The sequence below is a fragment of the Oenanthe melanoleuca genome, chromosome 8, assembly GCF_029582105.1.
Source record: "Oenanthe melanoleuca isolate GR-GAL-2019-014 chromosome 8, OMel1.0, whole genome shotgun sequence".
In the NCBI taxonomy this organism is placed as follows: Eukaryota; Metazoa; Chordata; class Aves; order Passeriformes; family Muscicapidae; genus Oenanthe; species Oenanthe melanoleuca.
This window is the reverse complement of record NC_079342.1, coordinates 22,564,721-22,590,180: the sequence shown is the minus strand read 5'-3', so window position 1 is coordinate 22,590,180 and position 25,460 is coordinate 22,564,721. Positions and strand designations below refer to the sequence as shown.

The following is a 25,460-nucleotide window of genomic DNA, read 5'->3' as shown; positions in this document are numbered from 1 at the left end:
AAACCTGTTGAACTTCATGTAAAAAAGAAATCCCATTTATGAAAGACTGGGTTTCCAACTGGTACCCTTGTACATAAGATGTTAGTGTTCTGGAATGGAGAAGTGTGCTAGCCTGCTGCAACAAGCTTTTGTAATAGTTACCAGTTTCAGCACTTCCCTGTGCCTGCCAGCTAGAACATGATTAGAATGCCAGGAGACAGACTCTAGCAGATCACTAGAAAGCCAGTGATTAACTGTCTCGTGCGTTAATGTGTAACACACACTAGGTAAGTCTGAACAGAGTTTCTTTCCAGATCTTTCCCCCTGCAGCAATCACCATAGGCACAATCAGCAACTGGCTATTAAAATGGAGAACAGTTGCTCCAGCAGTTGCCACAATACATGCAGATCTCCCTGTAGAAGCTGAACACAGACAGAACTCCAGGTGCCAGCCCCCTCCTTCTGAAACTCACCAATATCTCCCAGGTGGACAAGGCAGTGCTGGCAGATGTAGGAGCAGGAGCTGGACTGCGGCTTCACAATGGCGCTGGTGTGCGTCTGTTTATTGCTAATGATCCCCAGCTGGGAAGACTTCACACGGCACGGCAGGTCTACGTTAAAAACTGTGCACAATTCCTGTAGTAACTGCAAAAACGGGGCTGGGTCAGTAGCAGCTCAAGACAGGCATTGGAAAGGCATCCAAACAAGTCACAAAACTAACACAGCACCATTGGAGGTGTGCTCACCACAGATGAGCCAAACATATTTGAGATTAACAAGCTTGAGCTCCTGAAAGTGAGTAACTCAATCCCCATGATATTTAAATCACCAAGGATTTATCAGCAAAGACTGACTACAGAAGGTCTACCGATATTGTTGAGTTCTATAGCTTTGCTTTGTCTTTTTGTTTCGTTTTTTCAGTAGGACACTCAAGAGGGACACAGTGGGTTTTATACCTTGATGAAGTGACACTGTTCTCTGAAAATAATAGAAATTAACATCCCTCACCCTCCAAAGCAGCTTGTTCCAACATAAGAAACCACGCTATCCCAACTCAAACTTTAGAAAGAAGCTGGAACATAAACAAGCTTGTAAGCAACACAAGGCAATACTAACAGTTCAGTGGCTGAGATATCAGTAAACATGTGTGGTAAGCCAACACTGAAACTCTTTCAAGGAACAAGGCATCAGCTACTAGTGCAAACATTTCAAAAGCTGATTGAAAGAAAACCTAAACTCTGCCATTCTAATTAGTGTTTTTGAAGTTCGTCTTAACGGACTCCAGCAAATACTCAGCAAAGTAACAGCAAGCAGAAAGTGAAGAGCGTCTGTTGGACTGAGTTCTAGGGTAAAAAATACAGGTAAGAAGTGACAGACTTTCTCCAGCTGGGAACATGCTCAGTCTCCAAATAAAACAGACCTGCAGGAGGGTTGCACTTTCAGATAAAGGCACAGAGAAAGCCCACGACTGACAGAGACACACACTCTGTAAGCAAGATTTGAGGTGATGCTTTTGCTTGCTGCAGAAAGAGGTTTGTGTTACACCTCACTCCCCTTTGGGTCTGTCTTTATACAGTAAACAAAAATCCCTGAACAAGAGAGATCTCACAGATGAAAGCTGGATAAAAGAGAGCAACTTGACATCTTCAAAGATGCCAAATTAAGAAAATTCATGCTCTTGTTCAAAGATGTCACTCGCGGAAACCTCACAGCAGGAGAACAGGTACGTTGGCTGAGCCAAGGCTTAAGACTGAAAATGGGATTAACATCATAGCAAACTGAGAAAGATGACCCAGTCTGTAATATAAAACTCAGAAAGAGTAAAATTCCCTGATCCACTGCAGGAAAGAACAAGGCTTTTGCAAGACAAATAGTGTAGATGGTAGAACGCCCTTGGCAACCATGACAGCCTGTCAAACTGGCTGTTTCCAACAACTAGCTTTACAAAAAAACCAATACTGAAGGGAAAAAAGGGGCAGCCACAAGGAGCTGGAGCACCCTGGAGCTGGCACTGCAGATGTCTGGAATCCAACTAGGAAATAATACAGTACAAATGACCTTCTGTGAGTGCTGTAAGCTGAAGACAAAGTTTACTCTGAACACACAGAGGATTCAGCACCCAGAATGTTGTTGAAGCAGACACCAAATGAGGGGAAAAAAGGAAAGAAAGGCAAGTTATCTTTACTAAGGCCATTATCATACACTGAATATTATTCTCCATAATTTAAAGCTGAAATCTAATGAAATCTAACAAAGGAAAGAGTGTAGGCAAAAATATGCCAGTAAGAAATAAGTATATGAATAGGAATCTCACTCCTTTGGCAATTAACTGAAAGCCTTGCAAAAGATTCTTCACCCAAGAGCACTCAACAACACAGTTTTGCTTTAGGGGAAGACCAGTTCCTAGAGTGAACTAATTGTTCTAATTGTTGTCAAAAAGAAAGACTTAGACCTCAATGCTCATAATCAGTGTTAGGAGACACAAGGAAGGGACAAAAACCAAAACCATTAGGCCATCACAAACATTCTGCGCATCTGTGTTTACTGCACATATTTCTGTCCCTGAGTAACTTAATCCAAACCGATTATCCTTGTTTATCCTTCACTATACAGTGAATGAAAAGGAATCAAGGCAATGGCCCACTAACACATACATAGAAGACAATGGGAATTTTTAGAGAAACAGCAGAAAAATAGAACTATGAAATCATCACCTAACTCATCTGCTAGGCTTGAAGGCTTTTGTGTCATCATTTCTGTAAGACATTACAATTAAAAGACAAAATTTTTCACCACAGGTCACTGCAGAGACAGAGTAAATGGCTTTAAGAGGGACTGGAGAGCCAGTGAAGGCTAGGCCTTCTAATAGAGGACTCACAGGGGCAGTAGGTCAAGAAGGCAACAGATGCAGAACGAGAAGGCAAGAGATAGTGCAAAGAAGTATCATTCTAGCCTTTCCTGCTGCTTTTATGATTGCTCAGAGCAGACAAAGCAGAGCACAGTAAGAAACAGACCTTCGACCTTACCCAAAACAGTGGGGTTTAGGCTTTAAAGAGATTCTATTAGAAAGGAACCTAAACTGCACCAAAACAACTACCAGATGCACAGAAGTTTCAGCTCAAGACTGATCAAAAGAAAGCCCATCATCAGCTCTGCAGACATCCCCTGCTGAGAACACCACTGTTAACAAGGTGCACTGCTCAATCCAATACAGCAGCAGTTTCCTAAGCTAAGGGCAAAGAACACATTTTACCCACCTAAAACTGATCCTCCACCCATCCTCTACTTTGTGCAACTCACCTGTGTGTAGAAGCCACTAGCTGCCTCTAAAAACAGAGAAAGGTTCGCCTGAACTTCGCTCCGATTCGGATTTGCTCTGTTTTTCGCCTGACCCTGGAGTGTTGTGATCTGATTTTTAAAGGCATGATTCCAACTGAAAATAAAAGAGGCATTTATCTTTTTACTTTGGAAGTGTCTTATGCAGATGGCATAAGCAACAGGAAAGAACTGTTTAATTACATAGCATCAGACATGAATATTCAAATTCAGGCAACATTCAGATGAGAACAAATGTTAAATATGGAATAACCACCTTTCCTCACCTTCCATATCTCAGAAAACAGATCCTGATAGATATATATATAGCTAACATGTATGTGTATATACATACAGATATATATATATATATATATATGGCTAATGCTAACATCATTAATATTTGCTTGCAATTGTTCTATTTTAGGCAGCATAGAAGTCCCTCCCTAAAACAAGATGTGGGGTACAGAAATAAGGATTAAAAATAATTCAGTAACTGGAAGCATGGAGAGGAGAACTCAGCCAGCCTACTCATCTGGCTTCCCTCAATCCTGAAAGAAACACATGTTTCTGTTAACTAAACTTATTACAATCCATGTATGCACCTTAAATAAGAGGGAATGGATTCAGAGCATGGAGAAAACCCAGCTGGATTTTCCCCTGATTTGTAAGGTGTCATGAGCAACCCATTAAGTTCTCCCCTGATTATTCCTCCCTCTGCCCAGCTCTACCTCACAGGGCTTAAAAGGCTCTTCAGTAGCTACTCAGCTCCTGTTAGACCTTACTCAAAGTTCCAGGTGATTACATCAGGCAAATGTCCTCCTTTCCAGAAAATGCAAACTTCAGCCCTTCCCTGACAGCAGAGCAGACTGGTGCTCCTTAGCTTCTCCACTTCCATCTGGCTCTCCAAAACCCACTCCTGCATGACATGGCTGCTTCTGAATTGCCAGAGGTAAAACACTAAGCTACTGAATGCTCTTTATCAGCTCTGCAGTGCATTCTCACATTTCATCCACAGCACAGCTCTCATTTTAAAGGAAGTAAGACAACCATTCAATAGGATACAATTGCTTTTCTGCAACTCTCAAGGTTTCTTGCCTTCCACCCCAGATTACATACACACACACAAATTCAATGAGGTACTTACAGGTCCTGCTCCACTTTTTTGTCTAAAGCGTATTCCAGATCAGTTACTAGCATTTTTTGATACAAGTCCTGTAGAGCCTGTCTGGATGTCCAGACTTCTGCTGGACCCAGCTTTGAATCTGAGCAACAGGAAAGAAAAAAAAACTCAAAGACACACAAATTTACAGAGTTAATCTGAGTCTTCACTCATTTACCAAATGAAAAAACAGAGCTCAGTGTAAGATACACACCACCAAGCACCTGCTTTTATCAGTTTCATCAGAATAATGAAATACAAGAACTAGAGGGGTTGAGTGCTCACTGATTAACTGATGAGTCTCCTACAACACCAGAACTAGATGTGAACAAAGTTAGCAGCCAGCAAGTTAAAAAACAAAACAGGAGGACGTGGTTCTCCATAAGTTAAACTGCAGAATTTCTTGCCTCTGGATGAATTTAGAAAAATTTCCTGTGTAGCCTGAAAATAATTAGCCTGAACAATAAATCCATGGAGGGATGCTTAACAGGACAGTGCATGGACACACACTGTGGGTATTTGGAGAACACTGTGGGCAAGTACTGCTGCATGCTTGCCACATTCTAACTCTTCAATAGTCATCTGCTCTCCATCCCAGAGGGTGAGTGCAAACACTGCTCCCTGCTGTTGAGTCAGAGTCCAATTTCCCATGGCTTCTACAACCACCTGGGCTGGGGCTGAGGGAGCACAAGGCCTTACCCCAGGGAAACATCCTGATGCTGAGGGTGGAGCCACTCCTGTTGGGTGGGTCCAGGTTTTGATATTCCTATGGGAACTACACCAGCCTGCTGCTTTCACTACACCAAGCTGGCAAGCACAGCTGAGCAAAGGTCCATGAGGGAAGCTACTTTTACTGAAGGGCTGATTCATTAATATGAACTATTTCCATTTCCCATGAATACATATAGCTTAAATCACAACTCATAACATTTCACTGTGTCTAGGGCTGCACTTTCACAACACATGCTCATGAGCATTTTCTCATACAGGTTCCTTAAAACCACCCAAATCCTGGCTAATCCCTAGTACAGCAGTTCCTGTGCTAGTCTGGGCAGGAGTCTCAGAGAGAAGTAGACATGACCTTCATCTCCAAATGTTTAGAACATCCCAAGTCAACTTAAAAAATATGCATTAGGTACAGGCAAAAGTTGTTAAAATACTACTTATTTATTTATATAATTCTAAGGAATGTTAAGCAAAAGGAACACAAAAGGAAAACAAAACCAGGAATCAAATATTATTAATAAGCTATATCAACTGTATATAAAAGGCAATTACCTGTCATGTCAGCCTTCAGGACTTCTGCCTGCCTGTAAGAAAGCAGTAAGACAATAAATTAGAAACAGACAGATCAAAATAACTGAATTATGCCAAAGCACATTCATGCAATGGTGAATCTGCTTACAACTCACTCTGCTCTAGTTCACTCCATGCAGGATTTGAGCTACTACTTGAGTCAACAGTGTGACTGCTTTTAGTTCATCCCATAACCATAGCCAACTGTTCACTTTTCCCTGCTTTTGCCTCTTTCTGAACAAATACAAACTAAAAATGCTTACATTATGGTTTATATTCTAAGCTTTATGTGGCAGCAGTGTCCTGGCACCATTAGTGACAATTACCCGGTTCTCACACATGAAAGGCAGGAGCCAACAGAGTCAGAGCAACACAGACTCCCATCAGTGTCTATCAGCACCTTAGTACAGCCCTCCTGCCCCCCAGGCTGCACAAGTTTTTTGTAGGGAGAAGGGATAAGACTATTCCCCAATTACTCCTCTTCCTTGAACTGCATCCTTAAAGCAATGCTTTTATCAGGCTTCCAAGGAAAAAAAAAACCCACACAGTACACACAGAAAGAATGGCAACTACAGGCAACTATCTACAGCTCCTGCACTGAGCATCCTCTGCCAATCCCCACTGCTGGTGGAGGCTGGCAAATAGCTTCCCAAAAAGAAGAACACTGGGGCAATCCTCAATAAATAAATATTTCTGAATGGTCATTGGCTGGCTGGAGCAGGCAATGGAGGTGCTACAGTTAAGCACAGTGTCAGCAGTACACAAAGCTTCAAGGAGCAGCACTGCTGGCCTGTCTGATGGACACAATTAACCCAGGGCTGGCAGAGGGGACACCAGGATGCCTGCTCTGGCTGGGTTTGCATGGGACATGTCCCTCTGCTCTCAATGCACTCAAGTGGTGATATAGATTTGGAGAGTGAAAGCTTTCCACACTGGACATGGAATCCTCCCAGCATATGAAATGCTCCCTTCACCTGCCTCAGGGGAAAAAAAAAAAACCCAACACAGATGGAAGACACACTGTGCCTAACATAAATGTCAGATGCCAGCTGGAAAAGAATGTAGAGCCAGCAAAAAGCACCACCTAATCTCTAAAGGGCCTGCAGAAACAAGCACATACTTTCTCTTGCTAATGTGAAGTTGTGGTGACTAAAGTTTTTCAGTTCTTTCTGGGATCTACCTACTGACCACAAATTACAGGGAAGGTTTAGAGGTCCACATTGAGAATTAAAAATGTATCAGAATGGAATATACATTACTAGGAAGATGTAAATTGGTTAGTCCCTTCACAAAATTTTTGTTTACTAAATAAAGCATTATCTATAACAGCTCACCATAGCTACCTCCATCCAAGAAGCAATGGGATGCCCCAAGAGCTTTAATTGTCAAGAACAAAAGTCAAAGACAAAAGTCAAGAATACCTTAACTGGTATCAGAAGTGAATCTGTACATTCCTCACCTGATCCAAATTTAATGCCTTTAAGACAACTTCTTTCAATTTATTTCAAGAAGGTGTCAATATGTTTTTTTAACTCCCAAAAGCAGGGAACACCGGAAGAAGAAATAACAGAGACAAGCAATGCAAATTTTAGCTACTGTATTAGAAGAAAGCTGAAAGCCCAAGAAACATTTCTTCCTCATCCACACAGAAGTAACAAAAGGCATCTAAGTGAAGGCTCTCTGTGGCTGCAGCCAGCAGGATGGGAATGAGCAGATCCTACCTCCATGGAGCCAAGAAGGGACAAGGAGGAACAGAAATCTCCTCTGCATGCCATGATGCCTTGGATTTAGCTTTTATACGTTTTAGATTCTCTGCTGCTTGGTGTAACTCTGAAACTTTATATTAGGTGTTAGTAAGTTCTCTTCACACAGTAATTATACAAAACAATCCCTTCCCAGCTTGAGAATCAAGGACAACCTGAACCCAAAAAGCAGAAACAACGGTGAAGGGAAGAGGGCAAGCCAGGGGGCTGAGACTTCATGGCCTGTGCTGTGGTTGGACAATTGACCCCAATATGCAGATGAACCAAAACTTACAAAAGGGATGGGATCCATCCTGGATTCGACTTGGGTGTAGCCCCAGCCAGGCTCTTGCACTATCCAAGGTGTATCCTTTCAATAAATACCTATTTTATTCCTTTTGCTCTGCCCAGTCTCGTTCCAGGCATCACTGTACCTTGGCAGCCCCTGCACTTCTGACCCACAAATCCGGTCAGGCCCAGAGCTGAGCCAGATCTGCGGTGCTGGGACCTGGCAGCCAGCGATGCCACTGCTCCCAAGGAAAAGCTGACTTGCTCAGGTGCTGGAGTCTCACTTTTCTGAACAGCCAGCCAAGTTCCTACAGTCTGGCTCACGCTTCAAACATCTTCCAGTGCTGTGAAGGCCACCTCTGAGCTGAGAACACAATCTGTGCTGCCAAAGCCATGAATGCAGAGAGGTTCAGCCCCAGCAGGACATGCAGGACTGCACCCACAGACACAAGCCCGGAATTCTCTTCCAGGCACAAAGGCTCTGCCCTTTAAAAGCCGATTTCCAAAGCTCCTCTGGAAATTAGTTGTGAGGAATTACCTTCCACTATGTATAATCTTTAAAAGGGGAAATATAAAAGCACTTTCTTTTTCCCCCAGAAGTTTGCCCTCACTGTTGCCTAGAGAATTCAGATTAGAGAGCCTCAGGCTCTATATCAGTGCAACTGCTGACAGACTCTGTAAATGCACAGACCTAATCATATATCTAGACCTGAGCTTCTACCTAAAAGGCTTATTTAAAAACACATTTTTTTTTTGGAAGAGAAGACTCATGCACTCACAGAACAAGAGGCCTTAGCACCAGTCACTTCACCAGACTTAACACAGACTGCTTTGTATAATTTATAAAATTGCAACAAGCAATACTGAAGGAATTGTCACTGTAATTTTTAATAAAATGTATAGAAGTTATTTCAATACTTCCTAGAGGCCAAAGGAATTAGGAGAGTCGATCTAACATTAGTATGCTGCTTCCATTTCCACCTAGAAACAATTTATTTCAAATAGTTACATTCTAAGCCAGGATAACAGGGGGTAGCCTGGGTACAAAACTTGCTCTGCATCAGTGGCAAAATATTAGGAGGGAGACGGAGAGAGAGATACACTGCCCATTCCTTAAACAAACTTCACAATGGGCCTTTGCGGGTGCTCAGGGACTCCTAGTGAGCACCAACTGGAGTTCACTGGTAACAGCTGATGAGAGTTTCTCACAGTGACAATGGCTCCTTTTATCACCCAGCATTTTTAACAAGCTCTTCTGGCCATATATTTTATTACACCACCTCAAACTGAATCTACATTAGAATGACTCATTCTGGGGCAAAAAAGGTTGCGTGCTAGAAAAACCATACAGCCTCTTAGGTTAACTATTCTATTCAAGTTTTCCTCTTGTTGCCAAACTCTATTTGTGCATCACTGAACAAATGGATCTATTTTACCATTGTCCCCAGAAGAACTCGTTTCTGTTCCAATATCTGTCTTCAGTTCTGCTATAATTCAAAGCACTCAATCACAAATTTTCAGTTTTGCATACATTGCCCTGCATCTCTAATAGGGCTGTATCCATTCTACGAAGCAGGGGTCTGCTAACAAACTTCATTATCAAGCACAGATAAGCCAATAAAATCAAGCCAAACTTCTCAAAGCAGCAGTTTTGTGTTACCCAGCTAACATCCTCTACTTTGGAAGTCAAGCTTCACTTACACCACACCTCTCTCATTTTCACAGTGAAGATGTGCCAGGCTTGATCTGCTGTGGCATGACAAGTTCTGCAAAAAACGCGGAAAACCCCAGACCTCACAAAGCCAACATGGAACACAACACTGCTTTCACTGTTCCTGAAGGGGAACTCCACCTGGTTTTCCCCTGACAGCCCTAAGCATCAGCAGCTGTATCAGTTCCCTCATCAAAACTCAGTAACACAACCCCCTCCCCGATAAGGAATTGAGGATTTACATGACTAAAATGGGGAATGAATCCATGCAGCTGGGCTTATAAAAGCCATCAGAATCCAATCACGTTCTGTGATTCTAGAAACTGAAAAACATCAAATGGGCAGGAGTTTCACTCCAAGCAGAAATTCATACTCCAGCAGCTCTCTTTCCTGGAGGTGTATGCAAACTGTGCTACACCTGCAGCCTAATGTGCCTTAGCTGGAGGGGACTGATACCAAGGCTCATCAAAGGCACTGCCAGAAATATATAGAATAAATGTGGGAAATCTTTCATTTTGGATAGGAAAGATAAATTTTCTATACTAGCGTACTAAAATTCCAAGATACTTAAATTGATATTTTAATTTCATAATTTCAGTATTTGGCAAGGTTCACACCAGAAGGAACTTCAAAGCAACAACCCTCAACTACCATTTTAGATTTTCCTCAAAATAACTGTTATATTCAACAAAAATTTATAATGGTTTCTATACTCAGTGCAGTTTTTTTCTTTATTTGTCTGTATTTAAGCATACCCATGCTGACTCAGGGCAGGTGGAAGCAGTAGGAAACACTAACAGCATGGACACTGAATATTCTACAGCATATTTAGAGGAGATGGGTTGTTCAGAAGCCCCAAAGCACTGCACCCAAGACATCATTCACATCTGGAGTGAGACGTGAGGAAAACTTGCTGATACAAGCAGTTGACAGTTTTATGAAAAATAAGTATTTTTCCTTCAATTCCTAAGAGTTACCACTAACACTTGCTAAAACTGAAAGCTTTCTTAACTGTTTTTAGAGACTATGTGGCTACTAATCCTTTGCAGCTGGTACACTTTGCTAAAGGTTGTATTCTGAAACGTAACTCTGACTTCCCTGAACTGTTTTGTAAACAGTATCTCTAACTATGACCTGTCAGAAGGAAATACTTTTGCAGCAATCTTAGGATTGTTACTAAACATAGATGATTATGCCTGAAGAACAGTAGCAGCAAACTTGTGGGTAAACTTAATCTTTGATTTTTCCTCCACCCATTAATTCAACATCACCTGAATACAGACAACAGCTGTTAACAGCCTCACACACTGTTTCCTGAAAGGGCAAATGGATGGAATCAGGATCTTGCAGGGGTATACAGCATCCAACAAAGATTTTACTTATAATTTGTGTACAGACTCTACCTACTCGTGCATCAGACATGTACTGTTAAACAACGTTAACAGCTTTACCTCTATAGAAGGTACAAACTTTCAAGTGTTGCCACCTAATTTAAATGACCACAGTTTGCATAAAATTCTGGAATCACTTGCTTAGGGAGCTGGCACGTTTAGGTGATGTCAGCTCTTAGTGAGGTAGCAAGAGATCTTCAGGCTGTGGAATTAAATGTTTCATGTGCTGTGGAACACACATAAATGAAAAAGACCTTTAAAAGAACCACCTTATTGTCAATTTTACGTGCTAAGTTTAATCTTATTACTCCTCTTACAGGCAGCTGAAGCCCGGGTACAGGTAATTTCCTTGACCTGCAGTTTAATCAGATAATAGCTGTAGATCAAAGCCACAGAAACAAGTAATTCATCACCAGTAAAAAAAACTAACCCACAAACTCTACACTTCTGCACGCAGATATTAAAGCAAAGCAATCACCACCTGAATACAAACCCCCTCCACAGGGAATCCTGCTCTATTCCTTTTGTGTTCTCACTATAGCTGAGAAGGATGTTGAGAAATGGGGACACAGAACACAGTTTTTCTTAATCCCATCTTCCCTCCTTCTCCTCTAGTAGAAGCAAGTCATAATAATAATCCTCAAAACACAACCACTAAAAGCAACTCTTTCCAAATTTGATCAGAGCTGACATTCCTCCTCCTTGGATAACGGCAGAAGTACCCTTGCCGTCAGCTTCATTCAAACTCATTTCCTTACTCCAGTTTCATGCAAGTCAGTTTCCTTGTCCCAAGATTTTAAAATGATGTGCCCCAAAGTTAAAGTGCTCCTAAGGGAAGTTAGTGTGTTTTTAATATCTGATTTAATCTACAGAGAGGGAAATACAAATCTACATTGCTCAGGCTTCCAGCATTCCACTGCCTCCACCGGACTCTCTGCTCTCCCTCTCCCTGTAATGCAGACAAAATACGCCCTCTCACCTGCCTGCAGCACTGGAGAGCAGTGACTTACATTTCCCTCTGGAAAGGCTACTCCACTTTGCATCAAGAGGGAAACAACTGCAGCATCTAAATTCTGACTTTTACCTCTACAAGTTCCCTGCTGCCCCCAACCTCCATTAACAGCTTGGGATATAAAACTCCAATCTCTTTCTCATTTTTGGTGTTCCCTACAGAACCCCTTCCTCTCCATCCCTGCCTCAAATTACCCCTTGTGCAGTGGCAAATGCTGACCTTTATGCTCACTATGGGTGAAACAGCTCCAACACGGAGGAAATTATCATTTAAGAGGAGTCAGTTACTGGGAATTTGAGATACTGTCTTCATTGCTAAGCAGCAGATGGGTAAAGAGCAAATCCATTAGATGGTACCATTAGAGGTGGCAGAAATAAAGCACAAGTAATCCCTCATACTGTGTTTGCAGCAAGTTAGCTATGACAGATACAGTGGAGTTCAGCATTTTCAACATATGCTCACCAACTCCTAATGCTAAGATCTATGCCCAGATAGTCAAGGCCTTCCAAAACATAAGCTCTAAAGCAAAATTATTGATATTTAAATATTGTGGTCATTCAGTAACTGTAAACTGTTTTTTGCCAATCCTATTCATTTTACAAACTCTCCATCACACCAACATCACAGGAAATACACATCTATGCACAAACATGTGATACCCAAAAGTTTTAAACAGCTTCTCATTATTAAGAGATTTGAAAGGTACAGACAAGCCTTGACAAAAATGCTCAGATTACATCTGGGTATGATCCTAATTGCAAACTGCATCTTATAAATTATTTTCAATTTTCCATCTTGAAATTACACACAAACAATACTCTGAAAGCACAGTAACGGCAGAAGGCTGAACACCAGTTGGGGAGAATAATATCCTCCATTGATGATAATTAAATGGATACTCAGCACATCACTGCCAGTCATTTATAGGAGTCTCATTAGCTGCTCCCCATTCTCTATCAGAAACACATAGGCAATGCTGTTCTGAGATAAACTTACTTTCCAGCTAGAGAATACACAAATAATTTCTGGCTTAGCAACACACAACTCACCCGCACTACTCTGCTGTTGGTTCTCCTCAGTACAGCAGTGCCTCATCCAGAAGGGCTGTTAGCTACAAAACCCAAGTCCATCACCAAAACACATAGTACTCCTGGAATATGTGAAGGAGAAACCTATGACCAATCCAATCAGCTCAGATTAGCAAATATTATTAGCACAGAAGAAGGGAGGCCAATGGATACACTGCTAAAGAACTGTCCTCTCCAGGAGAGGTGCAGCTCGAAGTTCTTGAGGCCCTGGCCCAAGTCCAGCTGACCTGTGTAGCTCTGCTCCAGCAGGCTCAAACTGCCTCCAAACAGATCTGCTGCCACCATTGCCCCACTGAGCACTCTCAGGTACTCCCAGTTAACCAATAACCTCCTTTCCTGTTTTGAAAACTAATGGATTGGTTAGGAGAAAGCATCTGAGCAAATTTATAACCCCCAAGGTTAAATCTACTTGTGAGACCTAAATATTTTTATTAAAAAAAAATTATTTCAAATTTATATCTCAAGACCTAAAGTCCTTTCTAGTTCTGTGTCAGAAAAGTTCACATGATGTTCAACTGACTATAAATCACTATCTGCTTTATGAATCATATATGGAAAAACGCAGCAGATCTTTACTAAACATAAATGTAAAAAAGAATAATGTGAATGCAGCTTTCCAGACCACAGTCTCCCTTTCAGCAGTCAGATCAGACCTCATTATCTTCTGTAAAGGCTGAGGAAAAGGCTCCATAGCAATGGATTACCACACCCCACCTGAAGATCAGGTCGTAGGCCTAGAAAGGCCCTCAAAAGGTTATCCAGTCCAACCCATCACCCTGATGTTATTTCTGACAAACATTCAGTTGCTTGTTTTTGAAGTCCTACCAAGTCACCTCCATACCCAAAGACACATCCCAGACACTGCCAAACCATTCCCACCTGGTATTACATCTTGCCTTCAGGAAGTCCTGTGTGCCTTGGGTTCACTCACTCCAGCTCCTGCCTCCCACCAAATCCCGCAGCAAAAATCACCAGCCTTGCTCAATCCACTGCTACTTTTGGGACGTGGGGAAGGGTAGTCACTGTCCTCACTCAGAGAAAACATTTCCTGAATCCTTGAGGCATATTAAAAGATTTGACATGTGACAACACAGTTACCAGTTATTAACTCAGCATTTGTGTGTTACTCAGGCTGCCCCTGCATTCCACTTTGCAATCAAGTATAGATTTGATTTCATAGTCACTTGTTTTTTATAGTATACCAGCACGTCCAAAAGAATTTTGAAAATAGAATCATTTTGGCACTGTGCTTCAGCATTTGACAATAAAGCAGGGAAACCAGGTGAACCATGCTGCTTTAATACCGAAATCTGAAATCTGTATGTTCAACAGCATTTCCCATTATACACAAAAAACTTCCTGTACCCGAGTCCTTAAGGGCCAATCTTGATATCTTTCATATCTTTTGGATCTGTCCTTCCAGAAGACAAAACACTCTTGACCCACATCACCTAATGCTCCAGCACATCAGTTCTCAAAGAATTATTTCAGGAATTAACAGAATCAGTTATGCAGGACAGAAGATACATTTTTGTGACCATCTTTAATCAAAGAGTACAGAATTTTAACTGATCTTGAATGAGCATCCCCAAATTCTTACCACCTAACGTAATGTTACAGGCAGACACAGCACTTTTTTTAGTGCTGACTTCTGACTGGCCACCTATGATGGAAGTGACCAAAATAGTCTGTAGCTGCACAAGAAACACACTGGAAATATTTTTCTGGGTACTTTCAAGCATTAGGCATTATTTTAGTCTTTGATATCAAAACCAGAAAACAAGTACTTTGGCTGAAGTCTGAGCAAGTCACAATCCCCTAGAGATGTCTTTGCCCCAAGCCCCATATCTCCTGCCACTTACCTCAAAACTAAATAAATCTCTAAATTAAATAGCCATGGTATGATCAAGCTAGGTGCAAAACCTGCCAGACGTGCATGCCCTGGCATAATCTGTGTGACACACTCATAAATTAAGGCTGCTGTAATAATCCAAATGCATGTCAACAATGCATATTAAGGATTTTATCACTTCTTTTTTAGTTAAAGATTTCATGTATGTTCAACATTATACCTAGCAATGGTATTAAGACAAACTGAAACACCTTCTAGATTTTTACTGCAAGTTTACTCTGTGTATTTTAATAATTTAACTGACAACCATTAACCAATATAGAAATCTCACCTTTTTCTTAAAATTGAAATAGTATTTCCTTTACTAGTAACTGAAGCAGCATGTTTGATCTATAAGAGCTGCTACAGTTTTCATGTTTTTATACACTTTTGGTGGGTCTGGGTTTTAATGCTTATAAATGTGGTTTAAATCTTTTGAAACTATTCTTACCAACAGACTGGCTTTTTCCTGGGAATATCTGGATGGATCAAGTCTCTCTGCTCAGAAGTTTGGTCATAACATTGTCAAGTATTTACACTATTTCAAGACAAACAACTTCAACAGCCAGAAGTCTTGTCCCATTCTTCTTTCTCCATAGGTACAGAGGATTAGCACTTCTTAGCAACTTTTTTATATAGAGGATTTTCATTTTCAGTTATTATTAGGCTAGTTTGGAAAATGTGCCCTAAAGACCCCTCATAACAGCTCAAGAGTACCTTGAATTAAGATCAGGAATGCCCAAAGGCCCTGCCAAAACCAGTACTGTCTGCTGAAGGAACCAAAGCTGTCAAAAGTTGTTTGGGTTGAAAAAAGATTATCGTTCAGTCACAGCTGTTTGACACATAGCAATATCCACATGCTTTTTTCATATCATGGTGAGACCAACACAGTACATGGCAAATCAAATACCAGGAGAATTTCACTGCAAAAGTCAGCAGTACAATTCACAGGACTAACATAAAACAAAGGGAGAAAACGGTCTTCCCAATAGATTTATCAAAATTCATTTATTCTTCACATGCAGGGAAGTTAAGATGTGCTAAGTAACAGCACAGACTCTGGGGGGGGGTCCAGGGGGCCCAAAACAGGCAGGCTCCAAACAAACTGCCCTTTGCTGTAGCCTGACCAAAGAGGAACAGCTCTCAAGGCATCATGAAACACCAAAGTCTGAAATAATGACCCTTAATGCCCAAAAGGTCTGGTTTTCTGTTTTCCAAACAAAAAAAGTGGCTGCCTTTAAGTAGTTTGAAAAATGTTCTCCACGCTATTTTGGCAGAATCAGTCTTAAAGGTACAGCACTCAGAATGAATTTCTCATTTTCCAACAAATACAGAGTAGCTCTCAGATAATTCAGCTGTATGATAAGCAGGGTCCACAGACTCAAAACAGACAATGCTTCAAAGGAGAGGAGGAGGAAAAATAAAATAAAAATCAACTTTATCTCTACCACCATTCAGACAAAGCAGAAAACTGTTCAATCAGGCTGAGCACTAGAGGACACTTTCAGCACCAAAAACAATGAAATAAAAAGATGAGAAATAGACTACTGATGTATTCCGGACATCGTAAGCACTTTCAGAAATATTATCTTTCTTTTCCCTGAAGATGGAAGAGAATATTAATTCTAGCAGGACTCCTAAGTACCTCAAGGGTATCTGTGATTTGAGTCCCATCAGTGAAATTCAGACTGTCACCCACAGATCTGTAACAACCCCAAGAGATTCAGAGACTCCTCAGCCTTCTGGTTCCTTATGATAATCCCTTGACTGCAGAAGTCAGTGTGAATAATCCAAGAGAAGTCCGACTGGAATACAGAAAGAAGATAAAGCAGACCTAATGTCACTCAAAAAAGTTTATTCCATCCCAGCTCATAGGATTACATTGATCTGAACAAGTACCTGCTGATTTAACTCAGAGGAATTTAAATACTCAGCTTCAGAACACAAAGCCACCAGCCCCTCACTCTGCATGGGATCATGAGAAACGACGGCCCAGAGCCCTCAATTCACTTCACAACAAACAATCTGTTATTCCTCTATTCTTACAGCAGTAAGATGGAGAAACAAGATACCATATCCCCCTCTGAGCAGAGGAAAACCTATGTTTTCCCAAACACCACTGAAATCTATGACCTCCCTCATAATACATTAAAAAGTACAGAATCAAAGTATGCATCTCTGCTAATGATTTCAAGGAAAAAAATCTGTGGGTTTATTCCACTCCAGCCTGACAGCAGCTGTGTGGTTTTTCCAGTAAGATGAGGACAATCCTCAAGTTCAAAGTAATGAAAGCAACAACTAGTGTCCTCCCACATATATTCCTTACAAATTATAGCTGCATTCTCTAACTGCTCTTCTAACAGCCCGCTGCTATGAGTGAGTCTCTGCTACTGTTGTGAAGATGTAACAGCAGTCCCCCAGCAGCTCCTCATCCAACAAAATCAGATCCTACAGCAAATTATCCTCTCTTCCCTCCCCAGTCACTATGCACTTGAACTGCAATTATTCCTCCTCTATACTCATTTTTTTCTGCCTGAGCAGGGCAGGGAAGATGCCAAGGCATTTATCCATCAAGTCACTGTTTTCTCCCATCAACCCAACTTTTCTCTCTCTCCAATAGGAAGCACTAAGACATCTAAAAATGCCCACAACAGCTCATGTGGCAAACTAAAAAAAAAAAGCAGGGTAGCTTCAGTTTCTAGATAGATTGATTTAAACCGAGCTTTAAGTTACTTAAGTTTGTGATACAATTCAGTGCCCAGATCAGCTTATTTAGAGGCCAAAATTATCTCACTGGACCAAGCTATGGTTACTTGTTATGACTTCTTAGGACAGAAGAAACAGATTTTAGAAGTAGCCAGAATACCACAGTATACTTTACACTGAATACTTACATAAAACAGCTAATTCACCAAGAAAATGTACCTTCTTACCATCCACTGAAATGAAGAAACTGAGGGGAAAAAACCCCTCTAATTCCTTATACTCAGGGACAGGGGCAGCCTTCTCAAAGTGCTTTAGTGCACTCCCTCATTAACACTTCAGACAAGTATCACCTGGTTTTACTGCCACAACAGAATTTTCTCTTTTCCAATAAAGATCAAACTACATAGGAGTATGCAGGTTAGAACAAGAACTAATTGCTGCAGGAATCATCCCTTCCATCAAAAATAAATAAATAAATAAATAAATAAATAAATAAATAAATAAATAAATAAATATAGCTGTAACTTTACTTACACTAACCTGCACTTCTAGGTCACTAGAACACTGTTGTGCATGTAACCTCCTAGCAGAGCACAGAAAGTGCAGCAACAGCACACACTGTGTTCTGCAGCAAGGGGAGACTCTCAGTCCAGACTGGAAAGAGGGGTATGGTTTGTGGACAGTGATTCTATAAGGATATTCTATATAAAGCTACAGCCATATTCTAGGAAACAGGACACTATTCACCAGTGTTCTGGGTCAGTGAACACTTTAATGATAAAGAGCACTGTCACTCCAAGCAGCAGTCCCATCCTGCTCTTAACCATTAGTGCTTCAATCCTGTTGCACACAACTTCACCTTTTTTATCAGCACATCTGTAGTAACACAATTAATGGGATCAGGAAACAAACTGGGACCAGACCCCACAGGTAAAAAACAAAACTAAAGCAGTTTTAACCTAGTGTGGATCCCCAGTTCAGCTTACTTTAGAGTTGGCCATAAACTTACACCATAACATCAGGGTTGAGGGTGAGGGAGAGTGAGAAACTCCTGTCAAGAGCTGTTCAAGTTTAAAACCCACCCTTGGTCTGTATGGCCAAGTTTTGCCAAGTGCTAAGCAAGTCACGTTCTCTGGTTAGAGCAGCTCTCTTCTCTCTGACACATATTCACCTTCCTGCCAGTCCCTCCAGCAGGAATATATGCCCAGCACCTGCTAACCAGCACAGACACTCCCAACCCTGCTGTTACCCCTCTAGGGAGCAGCATGCTCAAACCCCAGCACAGAAACAAGCACACCACAGCTAAGGGGAAGATCTGGAAGTGCTGCCTTTCCCCAGCTGGGCTCTACCTGCTTTCCTGTAACCAGGCACACTCATTTGGATCACCATGATCACCCTAACATGATCATCTAACCAGCTTTCACAATGTTATAATGGCAGCAACCAACTTCAGCATACTTGAACAAGCCTTGTTTCCTTAGGAATCCAGGAAAACAAAAAATTATCACAAGTCTGACAGTGACTTTAGCATAAGTTGTCCCTGGGTGACAGGAGGGTGCTCAATAATTTAGATGCCCATGACAGGAAAAAGGGAACAAGAAATTGCTGCCCAGACACCTGAGAAGTATGGTGTGTGTCTTGGAGCTCCCAGCAAGATGTATTTCCTTCAGCAGAAAGCTCAGTGGGGAACTGCTTGACACTTTTTTGACTGTGATTCTTTTTACTTCATAGGTCACCACAAAAAGCTTGTTGATCCTAAGTAAACAGGAGTCATCACCAATCTTTACTTTTTTAAATCATTACTCTCACCCTCAAAGAAGAATAAGAAGTGTTGCTCGTATTAAATATTGGCAGAAATTCTAGTTACCAAATGGTGGACACATCTTTTATAGAGAAAAAAGAGACAAAACTAGAAGGGAGACTTTATGTTGCTCCCAAAAAACCATCATGCTATGAGGTGTATCCTGGAAGGCCAAAGCAGGCCCCACTACATCTCTCCTAGTTAAAATTCAAGAGTAAACACTATCATTCCAGAAAACAAAATACTGGAGGGAATACCTCCCAAGAATGACTTGGTCTTGCTCAGATACCAAGATTAATCAAGAAAACTGTGGAACAACTGAAGCAAGGCCTCCAGAGCAATCAGGGCTGGAGCACTTGCATTTGGGACTGGAGGAGAGGCTGTGGGAGCCAGGCTAGGTCAGCCTCAGGTAGGAAAGGCTCCAGAGGACCCACAGCTGCCACATGCCTGCAGAGAGGGGATTGAGAAGATGGATCCAGCTCTGTGTGATGAGAGGACAAGAGACAATGGCGACAAGATAAAACAGGAGAGGTTCAGGCTGGGCGTACAGAAAATCTTTTCCACCATGAAGACATTCAAGCTGTCCCAAAAGGCTGAGATGTCTCCAGTCCTGGAGATCTTCAAGCTCTGGGCACTTGGTCTGACCTCAGAGCTGCCCCTGTTGTGTGCAGGAGGCTGGACAGGAGCCTCCTGAGGCCTCTCCTCCTGCCTTGTGATCCTACCAACCCCAGGAAGCCCACTGCAGGGACACAGAGCTCTCAATTAAGAGGTTACATTTACTAACTTTTTCCTTCATATACTCTCAAGATAAATTAATTAACTGACTTTTTGCTGAGGCTCATTCAAACAGTATTCTGGTTGGTGCTTTTCCAGCACAGACAAGCACCACTTCTACATCATCCTGACCAGGAATCAGTACCAGAACATGCTCAAACACAGACTGCAATTACCTCTGCTCCTTTAACAGTGAAGGACCTGCAAGAGGTGGGTCATGGGCCAGCAGACAGCAAAGAAGCAACCAGGAAGAGACAGCAGATGCAGAACTTAATGGAGCCACTGATGTGTCCTTGAAAAGAGTCCCACAATTTGAATTATTAAAGCAGTCAAACCTTTAATGAAGTTGGTTATAGCCCCATCATAAGGCTACAGGAAACTACCTACTGGTTCACCAGCACTGGAATTTCTAAGCAGTGTTTCAAGCCCTGTAATTCAAGCATTTTTTATTCTACATTTGTGCTTGTTCTAAAAGCCACAGCTTACCAGGGCAACGCCACATTTTAATGGTAACTGAGCTCACATCTTTTTGAAATACAATTGGGACAGTCTCATATCAAACTGCTAAGCTTCTGAATCCTAGTTAACTCCATTTTGAAGATTAACATATAAAAATGGCATTGAAGATCATTTCTCTAAAGTGAACAAACATGAACTAAAGCTCAACACTGGCTTATAAAATGGATATGCTTGGAAGTCTCTGTGCTATTATGTCAGAAATCCTATCAGTGATACTTGGCTTAAAAGTGACTTCTTTTATATCTAGCAGGATACATGAAGTATCTACTTTAAGACAAGAGCCCCATGAGATTAATTTTATTTATGGGAAGTACCTGTAGATTCCCCAAGCAGCACAAATAGCATGGATACAAATCTTCACCCAGATGCAATGAACAAGTTCACTGAACAGGGAGACTTGAACAGTGTCTCTGTTTCCTAAAACATCTTTTAAGTTCTCATCTCCTAAAAGGACCTTCTGAAAGGTCTACTCACCTTACCAGATGCAGTGCAAAATTTGAGAACTGACTCAAACAATGACTCCAGAGAATACGCAGGAAACTAGATGGGAGAGAATACACTCCAAAACTCTTGACAGGTGACTTTGAAAAGGATAAGACTGGGAAAGCAGAAATCCCAAAAATCTATGGCAACATAGGAAGATGACTTAAAAACAGACCCTGTAACTTTTCAAAGACTCAATACATGAAGCCTGACCTCAACTGTTCTCTTACTGGAAGACTTCTGTAGGAAGTGTGTTCCTCAGTTCTCACAGGTTGATTGAAGGGGCACAATCCTTCAAGGACAGCATTTTAAAATAGCTGATTCACACACACACAAAAAGCAAGAACCTAGATGTTGAAGAGTTAAGGTAGTCCAGCTAAAAGTCCATTCTTCCCTGCTCAACCTTTCAGCAGCTTGATTCTTGCAGAGTCATTATTTCACTAGATATTCAACCATTACATGTTCACCTTAGAAATCTGTCTTACTTCTGTCTAAAACTCAAATTCCCGTGAAATGATTTCTTGCAGAAACATTTCTGTCCCTCCTTAGTATTAAGACAATGAAGACAGCAGAGACTAATTGCCTCATGTCTTCATTTGGCACAATGTTTTGTTAAGCTGCCCTCTCACATTGTTACACTTTGGTCTATTACTTCTTCACTGTAGCCAGACTGAGCCTGTCCTGCCACAGAAAAAGGGAGGATGCCTTCCTCCTTAAAACAGAGGACTAACAGAACTGGCTCTGAGAGTCTGAGGCTTAATTCCCAGTTCCCTTTATGAGCCTGGGCTGCCATAATCTGCAGCTGCATTTCTGCTCTATGCAAATCAAACAATTTAAATGTACGCTCTGTGGATGTAAAAAGCATTTCACAGCTTTTCAAGGAAACCTTCCCCAAGCATACCTTCTACACAGAGAACAAACCCAAACGGTCTTTAGAGGCAGAAGGAAGATGATGGACTACAGAGTGCCTGAAAAGTTTAGAAGGGGGACTGTCCTGTTGTTTTAGGAAGAGGTAAGATTCTTGGTGACAGAGACAGTGCCTGTAACACATTAGTGCACATATGCTTCAGTCCTGTTGCTTTGGCACAATATAAACAAAGCAGTCAGGAAAAAGCAAGAACAACCCAGGATGAGCTGAAGTGTGGGAGGAACAAAGAGAGGAGAAACAGGTGATTCCTGCCCACAGCTTGCAGGAAGAATTTCCAGCTTGGCACAGCAAAATGCTAAGGAAGAGCCTGGTGGTGCAGGAAGGTGACAGGGGGAGGGACATGTGTGACTTCAACGGCACGGCCTCCCACAACCCAAAGCCAAAGGACACGTGCAGCCACAAGAAGGAACAGGGAGCCAGAGGTTACAGTATTATTAAGACACATCCTACAATAAAAAAACCCAAGTCTTTTACTGGTAGAAGATTGTTAATAATAAAGCATTTAAGAACTTTATCATAATGTAAGAGAAAAGGAAGAATGACGAAGTTTTATGACAGCATAGGCGTACCCACCTGGAAGAGAAAAAGGTCATAAGCTCACTATTGGATAAAAAAGATAACTTTTTTCTTTTTTGAAGAAATAAACATGAGGTAAGATCTGGGATAACAGAAGGAAGCAGAGATAAAAGACAAGATGAGAGGAAAGGAGGAATTTGGAGAATCAGCAAGGAGAGACCACTTAAGTGTTTCAGAACTTTGTATTCAAAAAAAGTGCTTTCAAAATCATTGAACTCACTTCTTCTAAATCCTTCCCAAACCCTGAACTCCTCAGAAAGAACGTGCAGGCCCTTCTGGCATACCTATTCCGTTTCCATGAGGTGTTCTGGAAGCGTCAGGGGTGACACATCACGATCAGCCTAAACATTTAGTACTTTACAGCTACTGAAAAGCCATTTGTAGCTCACGACGCTGCTTTCCAAAACCACTAGAGAACGAGCATTTGGGTATAAGTTCACCCCAAAAGTTCTGCTCGTATCAATGTGAGGTACCTCGTGCTCTGGAATTGAGGGACTAGGGAACGGTGCTGTTTCAAAGCACAGCCCCAGCAGCCTCACTCCTCTCCCTGCCCCTAGGCTGACCGTCCCCAGCACCGACCGGCTGTGCCAGCCGTGACTGAGGACTTCCAGCTGATGGCGAGGGCTGAGACTCGACTCCTGCTAGTCCCGTTCTCCCGGGGCTACGAGCATGGCCCCGCTCCGCAGCCGGGGTCAAACTTCGCGGTGGCTCCGCAGCGGCGGGTTACCGGCCACCTCCTCGGGAAGCGATGGAGAATTCCGCCAGGGAAGCCGGTGGACTCTCCCAGCCTCCCCGCGGCTCCAAGGCAGCGGCGTGACCTTGCTGGGGAGCGCTGGGCCATGCGGCAGCGCAGCCCGCCGCCGGCGGGGCTGGGGAGCGCGGCGGCGGGTCCCGCACACGGCCGGGCACGGCCCGCTGCCCGTCCGGCGCCCCGCGCCGCCGCCGCGAGGCCCGAGGGCTCCGAGCCCGCCGCTCCCGCCGTCCCCGGGCCGCCCGGCCGCGGCCCGCCCGCCCGCCGCGCTCCGGAGATACCCACCGGAGATACTGCGCGCACAGCAGGCTCATCCTCCGCCGCTCGCCGCCCGTCCCGCCGCGGCTCTCACAGCCCGGGCCGGCCCGCCGCCCCCGCGCCACCGCCGCCGCCGCCTCCCGCCGCCGCCATCTTCCCGTGCAGGGCCCGCGGGGAGGAAGGGGCGGGGTGTCCCCGCTCTGCGCTCCGCTCGGGCAGGACCGCCCGCAGCCCGCCGCTCCGGTCCTTCGGCGGCCCGGGCAGCCCCGGCTCCGCCGCTCCGGCCCCGGCAGCGCCCGCCCGCCGCTCTCCCGTCCCGCTGAGGCGCCCCGGGCCTCCTGCCGCGCCGGCCGCGCTTCCGGGCCGGACCCCGCCCCCGCCGGCACTTCCGGCGGCGCCACCGGCAAACCTTTCCCCCGCCCACTGCCATGGCAACCGAGGGGACGGTGGGGCGTCGCCATGGCAACCGCGGCGCATCCCGGGGCCTGCATCCGCGGCCCGGCCCGCGCAGTGACGGCCGGCTGTGTCACATCCCCCCTCGGCCCGTGGCGCTGGCGGGAGCCCCAGTCCCAGAATTTCAGAAACACAGAATGGGGCAGGTTGGAAGGGACCACAGTGAGTCATCGGGTCCCACCTCCCTGCTCAAGCAGGGTCATCCCAGAGCACATGGCACAGGATTGTGTCCTGACAGGTCTGGAATATCCCCACTGAGAGAGATTCCACACTCTCTCTGGTCTCTGTTCCAGTTCTTCATCATGTTCAGGTAGAACTTCCTGGGCATCCATTTCTGCCCGTGGTCTCTTGTGCCATTGCTGGGTCCCAGGGAGCAGAGCCTGGTCCTTGCTCTGAGCCCTCCCTGCAGACAGGGACAGAGAGATGAGGGGCCCTCTCAGGTGGGTCTCCTCTCGAGGCTGAACAGCTGCAGGTCCTTCAAGAGAGCTGCTTCATGCCCTTCCTCATCTCCTCAGCCTCTGCTGGGCCTGCTCCAGGAGCTCCAGGTCTCTCCTGTCCTGAGGAGCCCAGACCTGGACACAGCACTCCAGATGTGTCTCATTAGGGCCGAGCAAAGGGGTATGATCACCTCCCTGACCACTGGGAATGCACTTTAGGATTGTGTTGGCATTCTTGGCCGCAAGGGCACACTGCTGGCTCAGGCCCTCAACACAAGTATGGTAGTGGCCTTACACTTTAGTGACAAGAAAAATTTCAGCGGGAACAGCACACGTAGGCTTGGACTTCCCACACAAAATTGTAGAACTATCAGTCTCAGAAGAGACCTTTAAGATCGTCAAGTCTTGGCATAAATAGTGTTGCTGAAGAACATGTCAAATGAGGGGGAAAATGAGAAAGAAAGAAAGAAAGAAAGAAAGAAAGAAAGAAAGAAAGAAAGAAAGAAAGAAAGAAAGAAAGAAAGAAAGAAAGAAAGAAAGAAAGAAAGAAAGAAAGAAAGAAAGAAAGAAAGAAAGAAAGAAAGAAAGAAAGAAAGAAAGAAAGAAAGAAAGAAAACTTGTTTTTATTAAGGCCATTATCACTCACTGACTCTTATTGTTCATAATTTACAAGCAGAAGTTAGCATTGCAAAGAGAGTGGGAGCAAGGAATCACACCCATTTTGCAATTATAGAATAGAAGCATGAAGGTTGGAAGAGACCTTTAGGATCACCAAGTCCGACTGTCAACCCAATACTGCCTTGATAACCCCTAAACTACTAAACACATCACCCAGTGCCACATCCAGATGCCTCTGGAACACCCCCAGAGACGGTGTCTCTGACAGTTCTCATCCAGGA

The 25,460-nt window shown here is 43.4% G+C and overlaps 1 protein-coding gene across 3 annotated transcripts in view; it reads right to left on the bottom strand.

The window, feature by feature from the left end:
• The window catches only part of SMG7 (SMG7 nonsense mediated mRNA decay factor), a 48,913-nt gene extending 24,881 nt beyond the window's left edge, over positions 1-24,032 (bottom strand). For all 3 annotated transcript variants that reach the window (XM_056497596.1, XM_056497598.1, XM_056497597.1), the window contains exons 1-5: positions 23,699-24,032; positions 5,735-5,766; positions 4,442-4,559; positions 3,280-3,412; positions 453-624 (exon numbers count right to left, since the gene is read on the bottom strand). In XM_056497596.1, coding sequence (XP_056353571.1) covers positions 453-624; positions 3,280-3,412; positions 4,442-4,559; positions 5,735-5,766; positions 23,699-23,727 — 484 coding nt within the window. In that variant the 5' untranslated portion in view covers positions 23,728-24,032. The remainder of the gene's footprint in view (positions 1-452; positions 625-3,279; positions 3,413-4,441; positions 4,560-5,734; positions 5,767-23,698) is intronic.
• Between the last annotated feature and the right edge of the window lie 1,428 nt (positions 24,033-25,460).